Source organism: Falco punctatus (assembly GCF_963210335.1).
Source record: "Falco punctatus genome assembly, chromosome: 5".
NCBI lineage: Eukaryota > Metazoa > Chordata > Aves > Falconiformes > Falconidae > Falco > Falco punctatus.
In genome coordinates, this window is record NC_137584.1 from 21,787,666 (window position 1) to 21,803,035 (window position 15,370).

The following is a 15,370-nucleotide window of genomic DNA, read 5'->3' on the forward strand; positions in this document are numbered from 1 at the left end:
ACTGTATTGTGACATAGGGGTACAATTTGTGGTTTATTCTATGAAGTTTGTTATGTCCTACATAAGCAGTGGAGATTCTGTTTTCTATTTAGTAGAAATATATATATATTTAGTAGAAATAAAACTTAGTCTTATGAGCAGCTGTAATCCCAGTGCTTATGGTGCTGCTGATGCAGCATTGCAGTTCTGCCTACCTTAATCTAATTTAAATGCATTAGATACTTGAAAAAGGAGATGTTACTCATAACTTAGCCTTTCAAAGAATATTCTTCCTTTTTTTGTATTTTCAAACTATTTAGTCTGTTAAACCACAGTTTTTAGAGGAGTTATCAGTATCATATTTTCATCAGAAAATTGACAAGTTGATTATTGATGTAAAGTAACTGTAGGTCACCTTTATTCTCTTCAAAACAAGGGATACTCCAAAGGAAAGAGAACAGAATCTGTGACGTTTGAAGGGGCTTTTTTGAAATTAACAACCAGAATAACAACATGAAATTTTTACCATGATGTTGTGCCCCTAGAGACCCTCTATATCAGGGAATTTGAAGGTCTTCTTAGGGGACAATTTTACGGATGTTTCTGCTGTGCCTATGTCAGATTAGTATTACCTAGTTAGAACCACGGTTGTTAAACCTTTTTTACACGGTTTATGCACCTTTTATCTGAAAGATGAGGGTTGCTTCAGGAATGAAGATAGTATCTCAGTGTTTCTAAACAAAATTAAAATATATTTAATTACCTACACTTAGGAAAGCTCCTAGTTAAGATTTCTAAGCACGGTTTGTTACTTCTAAAATGAAAATATGCAAAAAAAAAAAATATTTATGAGTGACAAATTATTGGTAGGTTGTCAGTTTCCATTACTGACATCTTTCCAGTGATAATTTTCCTAAACCAGAATAACTTTCTAAAAAAGAATTTGATATTCAAGAATGCTTTCCTGAAGTTTTACCATGAGATTCTTTTCTAATTACATGTATTAAGCAACCAGGTGTCTGCATTTTGCACTCCTTCATTGACTTACTTGCTCTATTTCAATTACATATGTAAAACTACATACTGAATGTCCCTTATATATTTGTTTATATACTTTTAGATGCTAAGAGGTTTAAGGTTAAAGTAGTGAATTATAATACAAGAGAATACAGTTTTACCGGATCTATCATTAAGTCTGCACAATTCTGTTTTATTTTTCATTTAATTATTGGCTTAATATATATTCTAATGGAACTTTGTATAAAAATGTGAACATCCTTGAAGTTTTGATAGGTTATTTGTGGTGGTAAAACACTATCCAAAATAGAAGAGTGGTTACTGAAAGATAATTTTTTGTATCCTTTGACATTCAAATGTCAAAAATTATGTGACTATTAGTCAGGATTTGATTACATATGTTTGGACAGATAAAGTATCTGTCACAGCATTTATCAGATTGTATTGTTAGAAATATTTATGGTTGTAAGCAGGTGTGCTATGGCAGATCTATCTGGAATAACTGAAATTACTGACTAGAGAACTGAACAGAAATCTCTGAAGTTTACTACCACTAGTAGTACAACGTTCTGGATGCTTGCTATGTCAGTGCAAGTTGCCTGATTGAAGCTATGCTGGCCGACTGCATTGACTTAGATTTAGTAGTACCCAGGAGACCTGTTACAACAGTTCAGTGGTGCAATGCTAACTTTCTGCTCTGGAAAGGTAGTAAAGATCTGATAGCAGCAAATTACTAAACCACTTTGTCTATGTTTGCTCAAAAACATCTAAGTCAATAAAGTCTGTGATTGTCTTGTTTATCTCATCTAAATGCCAAGGTGCTACTGAAAGGATGAATTAGGAGCCACTCACTCTCATCTTTCTATGTACACCTTGTCATCTACTCCATTCAAGTAATTTAAATTGACAATTTGTATTGATCTTCATCAGAACATTTGCACAGATGGTCCAGTTGCCTTCCTACATATACTGTAAAATTAGTGTGGGTAAAATCACAAATGTCCAGTAAAGTTAGTTAGAATATGCTTGATGGTGATCAAAATAAATTCACCAATTAAAGATGCTACTATATTTTTGACATGAATATCAATACTTCAGAAAGACAAGGATATATAGTTGGAAATTGGTAAGATGTTAATTTATTAAAGCTGGAATAAGTGTTTCCATTCTGTGTAAAGTTTATTTTATGGTCAGACTAGTAACGTAAAACTGAAAATGTCATCAGAAGATACCGTAATTGTTACTACTGAAAGAAAATACTTAAAGTGTTATCACTTCCAACTTTACTTTTGTTTGTACATTTGTTGTACATTGCTTTACATTTGGCTGCCAATTTTGGCACTAACACAAGCTATGAAATTGTAATTTTTTCCACGTTTTTATAAAGGATAATGCAAACCTATATTTTGCCCACATTATGTCTATGCTTTGTAGCATCAATTTACCCATTAGGAATTTGTTTTATTCTCTTCACGCTAAGAAAAATAACTTCCAGATAGATTTCTGTTACATTTTAAGCCCCTGCAGCAGGCTTTATGAGTCTCTTTTTATCACTTTTAGACAGTCATGCAACTTGTGTGCACAAGGTGGAAACATTATAGATGAAATTTGCAATAGCTATAGTATGTTTATTTTTAAGGGTTACTAATGATTATTTTTTGTTTGTTTTTTTTTTCCCAGAACAAGACCAAAAGTACAGTACAATGGGTATGCTGGACATGAAAACAGTAATGGACAGGCTTCATTTGAGAATCCTATGTATGACACAAACTTAAAACCCACAGAGGCAAAGGCTGTGAGGTTTGATACAACTCTGAACACAGTTTGTACAGTGGTATAGCCTTCAGTGCCCAATATGACTGATTCATAGCCATACCTCTGATGGACAAGCAGTAATTCCTTTGGTGCCATATACCAGTTTCCCTTCTTCTCTTGGCTTTGCTGCTGTAATCTTTAACATCTTCTGTCAGTCTACATGCAGCTAAATTTTCTGGTAAAAACATGTCAGTCTTCTGGGGATCAGACAAAGAATATTTTTTCATCTTAAGGGTGGATCAAAATGCCTGGCTGCATCTGCTTCAAATCAAGGCACACTTTAAGGAAGACTGCTGAGTCATGCCACTTTGTCATATTTAATGCCTCAGACTTTCATATTTGTATGTGGCTGGATGCCTTTCAATGCATACTTCTGGGCACTTGGATAAATCCTTTGAGTACTGTGACAAATGATAGCACCACAGATTTTCCCCAGGAATATTCTGAAGAAATAAAGCTCTCTTGAAGGAGAAGACAACCTTCCTTGAGGTTGCATACACCTGCAAATGCTTTACCATTGAAATCTTGCTAAAATTAAAGAAACTTATAGTGTATCTCATACATAGGGCGGTTTGCCAATTTCCCAATCAGCCGTTATATTGCAAAATGTTAATGCACAATTTTTTTGCACTAGAGTGTTATGGCTGACTGAGTAAGATACTGGTAAAAATATACAGGGTTTCTACACACTGTCCATTGTATATAGACATTCACTTACTCTTTGCCAAGCAAAACATTATACAATAAATTTAGATGGAATATTAAATTATGAGCCCATGGTTAGCACCGGTAAAAAACTTGTGCGATAGAGGAGAACATTTATTTTGTCAATTTTTGACTAAATTTCTTCGTAAACATGATTACAAGTCACTGGAGACTTTCAGCCAGAAGAAGAGCCCATTTCTAAGAAATTTTCATTGCCAGTATTGTTTTCTTCTGAAATCAGTCATCAAACACCATTGTCAGTATCATACTATTTAACAGCAGGGGGGTTAGCAGCTATTGCTGCTTGCCATGTACAAATGTGAATAGTAATTTATTTTAGATAGCTCATAAAGCCTGTGAGCCTGTGCTCATAATACAGTCTTCCCTTTTGCATTTTTTTCCATATTTTCCTGTAATATGACATCATTTTCTGATGTTACATGGAACTAAAACACATTACAGTAGCATATGTAAACCCAGTGAAAATTGTCTATAACAATCTGTCACTCAGTTTCTACTTTGAACAGGGAAGTATTCAACTATCTTTGTTTTCTGTTTCTTTTCAGATTTTTTTAAACACACTGCTTACTGCTTTTGTACTTCCACAGTTTGACAGAGAAAGTTTGACAACTGTAAATATGAATGGTTAAGTAAATCATTAATATTTGCTTAGAATTAGAGGTTTTATTGAATGAAAACAGACAAAGAAAGAAAGAATGCCATTGGGCAGATTAATTAAACTGAGTTTTAAGATCTGGAAATTACAGGAAATAATGAAGCAAAATCTGATTTTAGTCATACACGTTGAGCTCAGAAGCCAGGAAGGTCGCTTTGCTTTTTTTAAAAAAAAATCAGGGTTGTTTTTTGTTGTTTTGTTTTAGTTTTCTAAATTTCAAACTGTCCTAATGTCCAGTTGCTATCAAAAACTGTAGAAAAATGTTTCTGAACTCCATATGTGTGTAGGTCTGGCTGTTATACATAAACCAAAAAGGTAACGTAAGCCCAATAACAGGTTTTTCAGCTAATGCTGCAGAACAGACAGATAATTTCACAGGTAACCCTTGGTCAGCTTAACAACTCTACGTCTGTTAGATGAAAAATACCAGCAATATAATACAGTATTGTAGGGCCTCCAGCTGTTATATTCTTCATATGAGCAAGAAACTCTGAAGAAAATTTAATAAATAATCCTTTCCAGTCAGTTCCTTGTTCATTTTGTTAGTTGTTTTTGGCTTTCTTTTTTGCTTGTTTCTGAGGTTTTTGTGCAGTAAGATTCATTTGTCTGTCACATCTGACAGCCCTTCATGTTTTCTGAGAAAGAACAAAGTCATCAGATCAAAGCTGATGTCCTGATCCTCCCCCATGTAGAGGAAGTCCTTACGTAAGAGCTTCCATAGGAACAGTGGGACAGGGAGCAAAGCCGTTGAGTGATTTGCGGTTTTGACAGGTATTCAAAATTGACATTCATGCTCTGGAAGTTTTTCTGTGGTGGCAGTGGCAAAAAAAAATTGGAGTATTGAAAACAAGTGAAGCAGCCATTATTGATACTTTCTACTCCTGCCCTTACAGTGTATTCTTCAGTGGCCTGTCTCACCATGACCACCATGGAGTGTGTTGGAGGAAAGGTCCCAGAAAAGAGAATAGTTAAATTATTTGATCTTTTGTGTCAGAGAGCCCAGATCCTGTGAATCCCTTATCCAGTGGTTCATTTTGGGGAGGTTATGTAAAGAGTGTTTATCCTGAGTGGTGTTTGATCAGGGACACTCAAAATTCGGGCACAATGACAAATTATCCTAAGATGTTTGTTTGGAGTATTGGTTAAACAGGAGCTTCAGAGTGGAACCTAAGTAAAACAAAGCTCTTGTAGTTTTATCAGTTCTAACCACATCCTTCAAATGCCTCTCCTTCTCTGCTATGTTTGAGTCTTCTGTCCAGGTTGGATTTCTTTCTCCTGAAGATATTTTACAGAGAGCTGTTTATGCATGCACTTATAAATGGTGCTTCATCAGGATAAGACTTAAAATGTTGTGCAGTGGCCAGGTAATGGCAGCCAGGAAATCTGCTTTATGAGATATATGCAGAAGACTTTTCCCCCAGTGTTGACCAGATCATTATGATGGGCTAATAATACATGCTATATATTTGTTTTTTTAAAAAAACAGGTTATGTGCTTCAAAGCTGTTGAAAACTGCTGCTTGTATCACACATCTTGCCTTTCTCCAGGCTAGCTGCAATAATTTTTTTTCTTGTGTAAAATATTTTGTAAACAAAGAAAAGCTGTTATTAAAGGAAAAAAAAAAAAAAAAAAAAAGGTGGGAGGGTAAGGGTGGGGGGTTGGGGAAAAACGCTGGCATTACGATCAAGTCAATCTAATTTTCATTCCCAGTATTTCATTCTGCCATTTCACTACATGCTGCTGTGATATGAAGTAGGTGCAAAAGAACTTTTTGTACAGAGATATATTTTTTATGAAGAATTTGTAAAATTATTAAATATGCTGTACTTTTTTGATTAATGTAGGTAAATTGTTAAAAATAAATGTTTTTACAATACAAAAAAAATTGTAATTTTCCCAATAATGTAAAATTTACCATCTTTAGCTGATTTTCAGTTCTGATCCTATTACACATGTATTAATATTAAAGTGGCCTGTTAAAGAGTATTCTCTTTGGCAAAAAAAACCCCAAAACTATAAAAGATTGTAATATAGCCTGTGCAATGCCACTTACCTTGAAAACAAAATCAGAGTTCTAATTAAATATTTAATTTTAGATTTTCAGCTTTCGTGTGACCTATTCTTATCAACTTTTTTCTTCTATTTATTTTTATGCTTTTAAATCTCAGATACTGATTTTTCATTACATTAGATTGTTCAGTAGAATCTGAAAGCTTCCATGTTCCCAAGCATTATGTAACTTGGCAAAAGTTTTCAGGTGCTGTCTAGTGAGATGGGATCTACCTCCTGTTACCTTACCACTCAGATATTTTAAAATGGGACTTAAATTCCCAGAACATTTGGGGTTTTTATAAAAAATAAGCTGTTTGGTCTTCCACAGACTTGCATCCTACCTGTGGAAGTGATGGATCACATGGATTCAGAGGTGTTTCCAACTAACATCTGAGAGCTAGTTCTGCAGTCACCTAGACGGACATCGTTCTACTGAAATGATAATACATACGTAAAGATAGCTACATATATTAGTGTTTTCATGATCAAAACCTGAAATTCTAAACATTTTCTTAAAAAAGAAATTACTTGGCATTCATGTAAAGGATTTACGTATTCGATTTACTTGTTGACAGCTTAAGAAAGAATAAGCCAGGCTTCAAGAATATTCTGCCCATTATTCCTTTGGGAATCAGTAGTAGTATATGACTGTGGTTCACTTTTAGAAAAAACTAAGATAAGTGCATGTCCTTGCTCCCTTTCTGATCTTCACAATGTGTCCTTGTGGTAACATGTTGTCTTACAGACAGCTGTTAAAAGTTCTCGTCTAAGAATGATCTGAATTTCTTTCTGACACTAAGCTCTAAGCTATAATCACTAACAGTATCAATGCAGATACTGAGGCATCATCTGACAGGGAGTCACATTTATTACCTCTGAACAGAAACAACAGTTTAACATAAACTAAACATACACAAAGTGAACAATTGTTCTTTTCACTATCACCAAACTGCAGTGCCAGCTTTTGGAAGTTACTTCCCCTTATGAGCTATTGAAAAATGTAACATGGTATATTTAATTTCAGATTCTAGAGAAACCATTTATAGAAAATAAGTCTTAGCTGTGTATTGAGGATAAGGTTAGGCAAGCGCTACTCTCACTTGAATCTATAAAGAACAGATCTATTTGGGTTTCAGTTGGCATCTACTAGCTCTGTAGCAGCAGTGAGGTCATAAACAGTACCAAAGGGATAGCACACCTATTGGTGTGATTTACTCAAAATGGAAAATACTTTTTTTAAAGCTGCTTTTAATTTCAAACTCCAATAAGCTACATGAAATACACTGCTACCTGCTTTAGTATGATTACTAACTTGAAACCACAGAAGCTTGAATGCATATGGCCCAATACTTGAGAGAACAGAGGTCAGAAGGTGGAAGAGGAAGAGCTCTTCTGCAGAATACCACCTTTAAAAAAGTAGAATATATGACTTTTAAGCATGTGTCCATAATGCACAAAAAGAAAGTAAAGCTTTAGAGATCCATCCAGAGACCTTTATTTATTTTTTTGAGTCAACAGTAAAGCATTATTACAGTTTCAAAACCTTCTCAATGACAGTCTTCTAACACAAAATGGTTTCCACCAAAAAGCACAGGATTGTAGTCTGGACCTCACTATGGCGGATAAAAAAATAAGTAAATAAAAAGTGGTTGACATAGGCCTAGTGATTCGTTATCAGGACTTGATTATTTTTGATATAAGGAAGTAGAAGATCCTCCTAAATAGTTATACATATATATGTTTACATAAAATTACAAATATTTTCAATTATAGACATAAGTAGTAAATATACAAAAATGTGAATATGCTTGGAGGCTAATCCACAGGGGAAATTTGGCTCAGTTTTACAGTGTTTAACTTTCAGGTCTGTTTGTTGCTTGGTAGAAGCTTCAGCATCAATTTGTGTGCCTACAGTCCATGAAGAAATGCTGACAGAGGTAAGAATTTGCCTGTATGATCTGCAGAAGCCAGCAAGCTGAGTGGAACCAGCCAGTAAGAAATACTAAGACAAGAGGAATGCTTAGGCATCTCACTTTTGGCCTGAGGAACATAAATCTTTCCACTAGGATTCCTAACAGAAATCACTTGAAGTTGGGTAGACTAGTCATATCAGTTCTTTATTTTTGCCAGGAAACCCCAAACCACAATGGATCGTGCTCCTTTTCCCTCTTACACCCAATAGTGTACTGATTAGTGGTCAAATTAGACATGAAAGATTAGAGTTCAGATAGCTTCAAAAGCCTAAGGAGAAACTCCAGGTTGTTAATTACAAAGAAGATTGCTACAAGAGCTAAGCTGTTGAAAGCAGTGCTAGGAAATTATCATTACCTCTTTCTCCATGGAGTGCAGTACTTGACATAGTAAAATTGCCAGTAATTCTTTATGGGTCATGCCTTGCAGACAAAACATGTAAGGAGCATTCCCAGTTTGAGAATACTTTTTACCATGGTGTAGGTAACTTGCCACAAAGAAGAAACTTATGTGCCTGGTGGTCTTGACAGGAAGAAACACTGGTACTTTAATTGAGTTAAAGACCAAAGAACAGCTGAAAGACGGTTTTGAGGATATAAATTTTAAACCTAGAAAATTAATATCAAATAGAAACCAAAGACCTCTTTGTATTTTGGTGTACTAAAACTTTGAGTTTACTTATGCTGCAAAAGAACACAAGTAAAATTTGCTCAAAGAAAAAGATTAGACAGAAATGCAAACAGCCAAACAAAAAAATGTCTGAATCATATATTTTTAAGAATAATTTAATATTTTGTCAAGCATAAAAAACCCTTATGGACCCCTTAAATCAACAGTTCAGACACCAGACTGGCTTAGCAATGAAATTGTAAATAACGTTAGAAGTAAATTCTAAGTAATTCAGGATTGAAAATATGTATCAACTGAAAAGATGGACATAGGTAACAATGAAAATAAGATTATAGATAGAAATTTGTTAAAGGAAACTAAAGCTATCAGAAAAAAAAAATCCGTAGGATGATAATGGGATTTCTTTAAAGATGTGAGGAATGAAAGAAATTGAAGTAAGGAAATACTTATTAAGTTCAGTGAATTGAGATGGAGTTAGCAGACAAGAATAATGTATGTATTTGATACTTATTAGAATTTTTCACTTTGGATTTTGTGATTGGAAAGAGATAATATTAGACATTTAATTCACTTACAGATTATATAGTACTAGCCAGACTTTTTGTAAATAGGAAGGATTTAAGCAACAACTAATAGACATAAATATTTAAAAAAAAATCAGAAACTCACAGAGCTTGTACCTGGTAGTACTGAAGAAATTATCTGAGTAGCCCTTGACCATGAAACAATTTTTAATCTGTCTTGGAAAATAAAGGAAATGCCAGAAGCTTGGAGAAGTGCTATTATTGTGCTAAAATTAATAACAATAATAATAATAATAATAATAAAGGACCAAACAAATGACCGTTTATCCTAGTCTTAAAATTTGAGGCTAAAAACAGAAATCTGGTTGAGATCCTTATGACAGAAAATAAAAAGGCAAGATAGAGTTAAAATCTTTTCAATGGGTCTTAGAGAGAATGGTTCTTGTCACCCAAATCTCATTTAATACTTGAAAGCCTGATTGATAACATAACTTATGTATTAAATTAAAAAGAGACAACTGATTTAGTAGCACACAATAATTAACAAATAGAAATAGAGAAAATCAGTAATTACACAAGAAGTTGGTTAAGAAATAGCTCTCAAGCAGACAATAGGGAATTATCTGTGAAAAAGGCAATGCTGGAAAAAGTCCATGGGTCTGCTGCTAGGCCTGTTGCTGCTCAACAGTGACATGTAAGTAAGGATAACACTTGTTGCAAAAAATGTAAAGAACTCAAGCAATTGCAGGATGATAAATGATAATGAAAAAAGACATGACACAATTTGGTCTGGTTGTTAAGTTGTCTATTTAAATAAAGTGTTTTTAACATAACCTCAAGAATAGTAGAAAATAAGAAATAAGGCCATTGAGGCCATCTTTATGAAATGGATATCGGGTCCTAAAAGAAGTATGTCTGAAAAGGATTTACAAGCATGTTAACTGTGATTAACAGGAATAAGAAGTGATTTTTTGGTCTTATTGTGTATGAAGCTGTATTACATTCTGCACATACTTCTGCAGTTCACGTTGGAAACAAGTTGTCAGAAAAAATTTGAGAGGGTGTACAACAACATACAAATGTGATTTAAGGTCTAGAAGAACTACCTTGAGCAAGAAATTTAATACTGTTTAATCAGAAAGATCAACAGTGTACTACACTACACTCATGGGATTACTAAACTGCCCTTTTATTTAAGGAAAAAAGGCATGACAGAAACCTTAGCAGACTTGAAATTGTAGCCAGACAATTTAAAAGGGAAAATTAGGCACATATATTTATGAGTGAAGAAAATAAACCTGTGAATTAATTTACCAGAACTGATTATTTGTTTGCTATCTCTTCATTCAATCAACTTAACCCTGGATGTTTTCCTGTAAGGTAGGCATTGGTTCTACATTACAGAACTAGTGGTTTCACATTTCAGCTCCTTGTATAAAAGAAGAAAATTAACTCTATCGCAGCCCAGGATAACAAATAAATAAACAAGCAAAAGAAAAATTAACTTAGCCTGGGATCTATAAAACATATGGTACTTAATCTGGCTTTTAGAAGCCTCATTTCAAAGAATCTAAATAATGCATCTGCCACCTCACTCTATTGAGTTACGTCAATACCAGTAAATTAATCACCCTGGCACTGAGGGAAGTTACCACAGATCAGCCCACATCTACACTACAAATCCCTTTTATTTTCCAAAACAACATGACCATATTAACACTAACAGCTGGAAAGGATTACTGGCTTATACCAGTGAAGTGTTTGGGACGTTACTAGCTGACCTAGGCCAAAGTATACTGGCGACCATTCTTATGTTCTACAGCAAAAACAAACAAACTTGCATGCTCAGGAATACTTTCTGTTACTGCTATACTTCTAGTATAACTACTGTCGTACAAACTTGAGAGGCTCTAAATGCTGAATTGTTCAAGAATGCTCATCAGAAGGAGCTCTAGTATTATCCTGTTATAAAAGCTAATCACCATTTTATTTGGCACCTGTGATTAAAACAGAAGAGATGCTGCACATTTGATGAACTCCTTCCTTTCAGTGTGTAATAATCATGAGCAGAATGTGTCCAACAGACTGAAGTTTTTGAAATATTTCACAAAACATCATGTACTCAATTTAGGAAGATAACCAAGCTCAGGTATGAGCTAGGTGAGAAACTGTTCATTCTAATGCAGCTCTAAATAAGTCCAAAACCCGAACATGGCCAGCTGAAGCACTCCAAGGGAGGGTTGAGGGGAGATACAGTAAGTCTGTGTCTCCATATTTGTGGCATCTGAGTAGAGGCTGTTGGGGCAATGAAGAGACAATCTTACACTTAGCACATTTCTACTGAACTCCTTTAGTAGCACTTTCCCTCTATACATCTTGACGATCCCTATAATAGCCACATACCTAAATTAAAACAGTTTAGGAATCTAGCCTGAAAGAAAAGCAATACAATATAACTTGCATCTTGTATCCATGCACTTAAATTTCCCACCCTATGAAGAAAACTAGGCATTGGGAAGGGTCCCTGTCATTGTTCCCTAGGCTCAGTCTAGACACAGTTTAGAAGGCTGGTGAAGAAGAATGCATGCTCCATCTGGCATTCTGGAGGAAGCTGAGTATTAATCTAGGTCATTAGTTATGGAAAATAAGTTCAGGGAAAGAAGCCAGGAAATGTGAATCAGAAGAGTTGTGCATAGAGGATGAGTCTTCTATTATTTGTATCAGGGTTTCCACAGGACACAGCAATTTCACTGAGGCAGTGTGGGTATGGACTTCAGGGTTTACCCCATGTAGATACACTTCTACAGCAGTAATCCGTATGTGAGCGCACCAATGCACAGACAGCAGACCTGGCTGAATATTTCATAGGCAACACCATGGCAGTATTATGGCAATGTGATACAGGGCAACCTCCACTTACCTGAAGAGCATTCCAGGTGCACTTGAGGTAACACAGAAGCTGGAGCCCTGCTCATACAAAATGGCTAGCAATATCAAAGAAAATACATTCATGTGTTCTGTCTGTATGTTTCTTTCACAGAGATATATGAAGAGGTGGTCTTGGTCACAAGAAGGGATTGACCTGAGGAGTTATTCAGAGACAGGTTGGATTGTCAGCCATTGGTCATATAACTAAAAAGGCTTATGAAGGGACAGAAGGATAAGGCCCTGTTTAGAGTCATCTGGAATTGGAATGATACTCAAGAGAGGTGGCAAGGGGTCAGCTGTCAGTCCTGATGGTCTGTGTTGATAAAAGTCGTATGGAAGCCAAGGTGGCAGAGTGAACCAAGAAGGATGAGAACAAGGTTCTTCAGGAATCCTTTGGTTTGGAAGGGCTAGATGAAGAAACTCCAGGAGCTCCTGAATCCTGCAGAGGTATACCTTGGGAACTCCCAACACTGCCACGTTTACGCTGCTCATCTTGACATTGGTGAGAAAATGCAATGGATAAATAGGAGTGCGCTTCCCTTTATCCCCATCACAGCTATCCTCTTCTGGTGCATGATATTTGGTTTCTGTTTGCTTTCTGAGTATTAGACCTTCTTGTTATCCATACACACCCTCTCAATCCCCTTCTTTTCTTTTTTTTTTTACCCTTCCTTTCCCTGTAACTGACCCTTCAGTTTGCTATGACTTTATAAATAAAATATGTAATTCCTAAGGATTTTTCTTGTGACTTTTCATTTCAGGGAATAACAAAGTCTGGTGAAGGTGGGAAATGCACCTGACTGGTTGGGAGGTGGGTTTCAGACCCTGATTTGGTTTAAGCAAGGGTGAAGAATAAGCAAAAAGATGGGGTCAATTGAGTCTGCAAATTCTGCTTGCATGAGGAAAGTAAAGGGAAGATGAACAGTTATATCTATTTGGGGTGTTGATTTGTTGTTTTTAACTACTGCTGTAATTTAACAGGCTTGGTGAACTGTAGCTATCATGTTTGTGAGAGCTGTGACTGAACTAGCTATGTAATCTGAGAGTGGAGAAGATAAGCAGCATCTATCATGCTGGAGACTGCCCTTGGTGTAGGAAGCTCCTAGAGTGGTCCCTCTTGTTTGTTTGTTTATTTGTTTGTTTGTTTGTTTTGTGAGGAATGAAGAACTCAAAGACTTTTACACAACATCTGTGGTCAATATAGCAGGATATCTTGTCCGTAAATCTTCCCCAGTTCTACAGAAAGGCCTGTGAATTGAAGGAAATCTAGTCCTTACAGTGGAAATACAGCCTGGAGTCCTGCCGGGGGGTGGGGTGGGGGGAGAATGAACAAAGGGAATTCCAGTCTATGACAGTGAATGCCCTGAATTTTCCCACTTCCTTACCTCCTTCACCCCAGGTCCTGCACAGTGTGAGTAGTTGCACAGCACCCACAGCCTTTCATATGATATGGATTGACAAAGTGATTGATGATTTCTGCACAGTCACTGCTATTCTGATTGCTATTTCCTACGTGCTTGCACAGCGAGTAGTCACTGTCAGAGGTAGCATGGATACAGCTCGTGAGGGCAAGCCTCTTCATCTGGTTGCTTGCCTGTGGTAAAGTGGATGACCTGCACAATCTCCCTTAGGAGAGCAGTGCAGTGTGTCTTTAAATACAGAAGTCTCACAGTGACTTGTTACTGTCAGTACTAACCAATTACTTTGGGCTATAGCCCAAGGTTTGCAGCACCTGCTGATGTTGACTCAGGGTTTGGTCCCTGACAGAGGTAATTTTCTTTTCCTGTACTTTCTGTCTGATTTCCAGAATCTGTCCAGTACAGTGTGGTAGTGAGTGGTATCTCTGCTATCTGCCCATCTTTAAGGACAAGAACAGTTCGTAGTAGTCACAAGAAGGTATCACAAAGAAAGCATCAAAGGCTGTCTGACATACACACAAATGGAAAAAATAGGCTTCATTTGCATGAGTTGTACCATTGATAGCATAACAATGCAACAGAGACTGCCATCTGAAGAATATGGAGCACAGAACTTCTTTCATATAATGATAAGCAGTGTGATGTATATTGAAGATGAGTGCATGGCATATCACAGAATCTCAGAATGGCTGAGGTTGGAAGGGACCTCTGAAGGTCATCAGGTCCAACGCCCTGCTCAAGCAGGGTCACCTAAAGCCAATTACCCAAGACCATGTCCAGATGGCTTTTTAATATCTCCAAGGATAAAGAATCCACAACCACTCTGGGAAATCTGTTCCAGTGCTCAGTCAACCTTACAGTGAAGAAGTGTTTCTTGATGTTCAGACAGCACCTCCTGTGTTTTAGTTTGTGCCTGATGCTGTCACTGAGCACCACTGAGAAGAGCCTGGTTTCATTTGCACACTCTCATACACTGATGAGGCTCCCTCTGAGCTTTCTCTTTCCTAGACTAAATGGTCCCAGCTCTCTCAGCATTTCCTCATAGGAGAGGTGCTCCAGTCCCTTCAACATCTTTGTGGCCCTTTGCTAGATTCTATCCAGTGCATCCATGTCTCTCTTGTACTGAGGAACCCATAACTGGACACAGTGCTTCAGATGTAGCCTCACCAGTGCTGAATAAAGAGGAAGGATCACCTCCCTCAACCTGCTGGCAACATGCCCCCTGTGGAGAGCCCACAACCTCTCTGGGCTACCTTTTCCAGTGCTCAGTCACATTCAAAGTAAACAAGCCTTTCCTGATGTTCAGACAGTGCCTCCTCTGTTTCAGTTTATTGCATCTTGCCCTGTCTATAGCTTCTCTAGGGGATCTTATGGGAGACAGCCTCAAAAGCCTTACTGAATTCAAGGTAGACAGTGTCCACTGCTCTCCCCTCATCTGCCAAGCCGGTAATTTAATCATAGAAGCTTATCAGGTTGGCCAAGCATGACTTCTTCATTGTGACTCCATATTGACTACTCCTGATCACTATCCTGTCCTTCATGTGCCTGAGAATTTTTTTCTGGGATTAGTTATGCCATCTATTAATTGTTCCATCTCTCTAGCTGTTCCACCATTCTGTTTTTACACGGTCTTAGAAAAAATGTATTAGTAACCT

The 15,370-nt window shown here is 36.6% G+C and overlaps 1 protein-coding gene across 5 annotated transcripts in view; it reads left to right on the plus strand.

The window, feature by feature from the left end:
* Positions 1-13,409, plus strand: part of CSMD1 (CUB and Sushi multiple domains 1) — a 1,231,811-nt gene extending 1,218,402 nt beyond the window's left edge. For all 5 annotated transcript variants that reach the window (XM_080387724.1, XM_080387722.1, XM_080387723.1 and 2 more), the window contains one exon: positions 2,677-13,409. In XM_080387724.1, the coding sequence (XP_080243850.1) occupies positions 2,677-2,836 (160 nt within the window). In that variant the 3' untranslated portion in view covers positions 2,837-13,409. The remainder of the gene's footprint in view (positions 1-2,676) is intronic.
* The last annotated feature ends 1,961 nt before the right edge of the window (positions 13,410-15,370 follow it).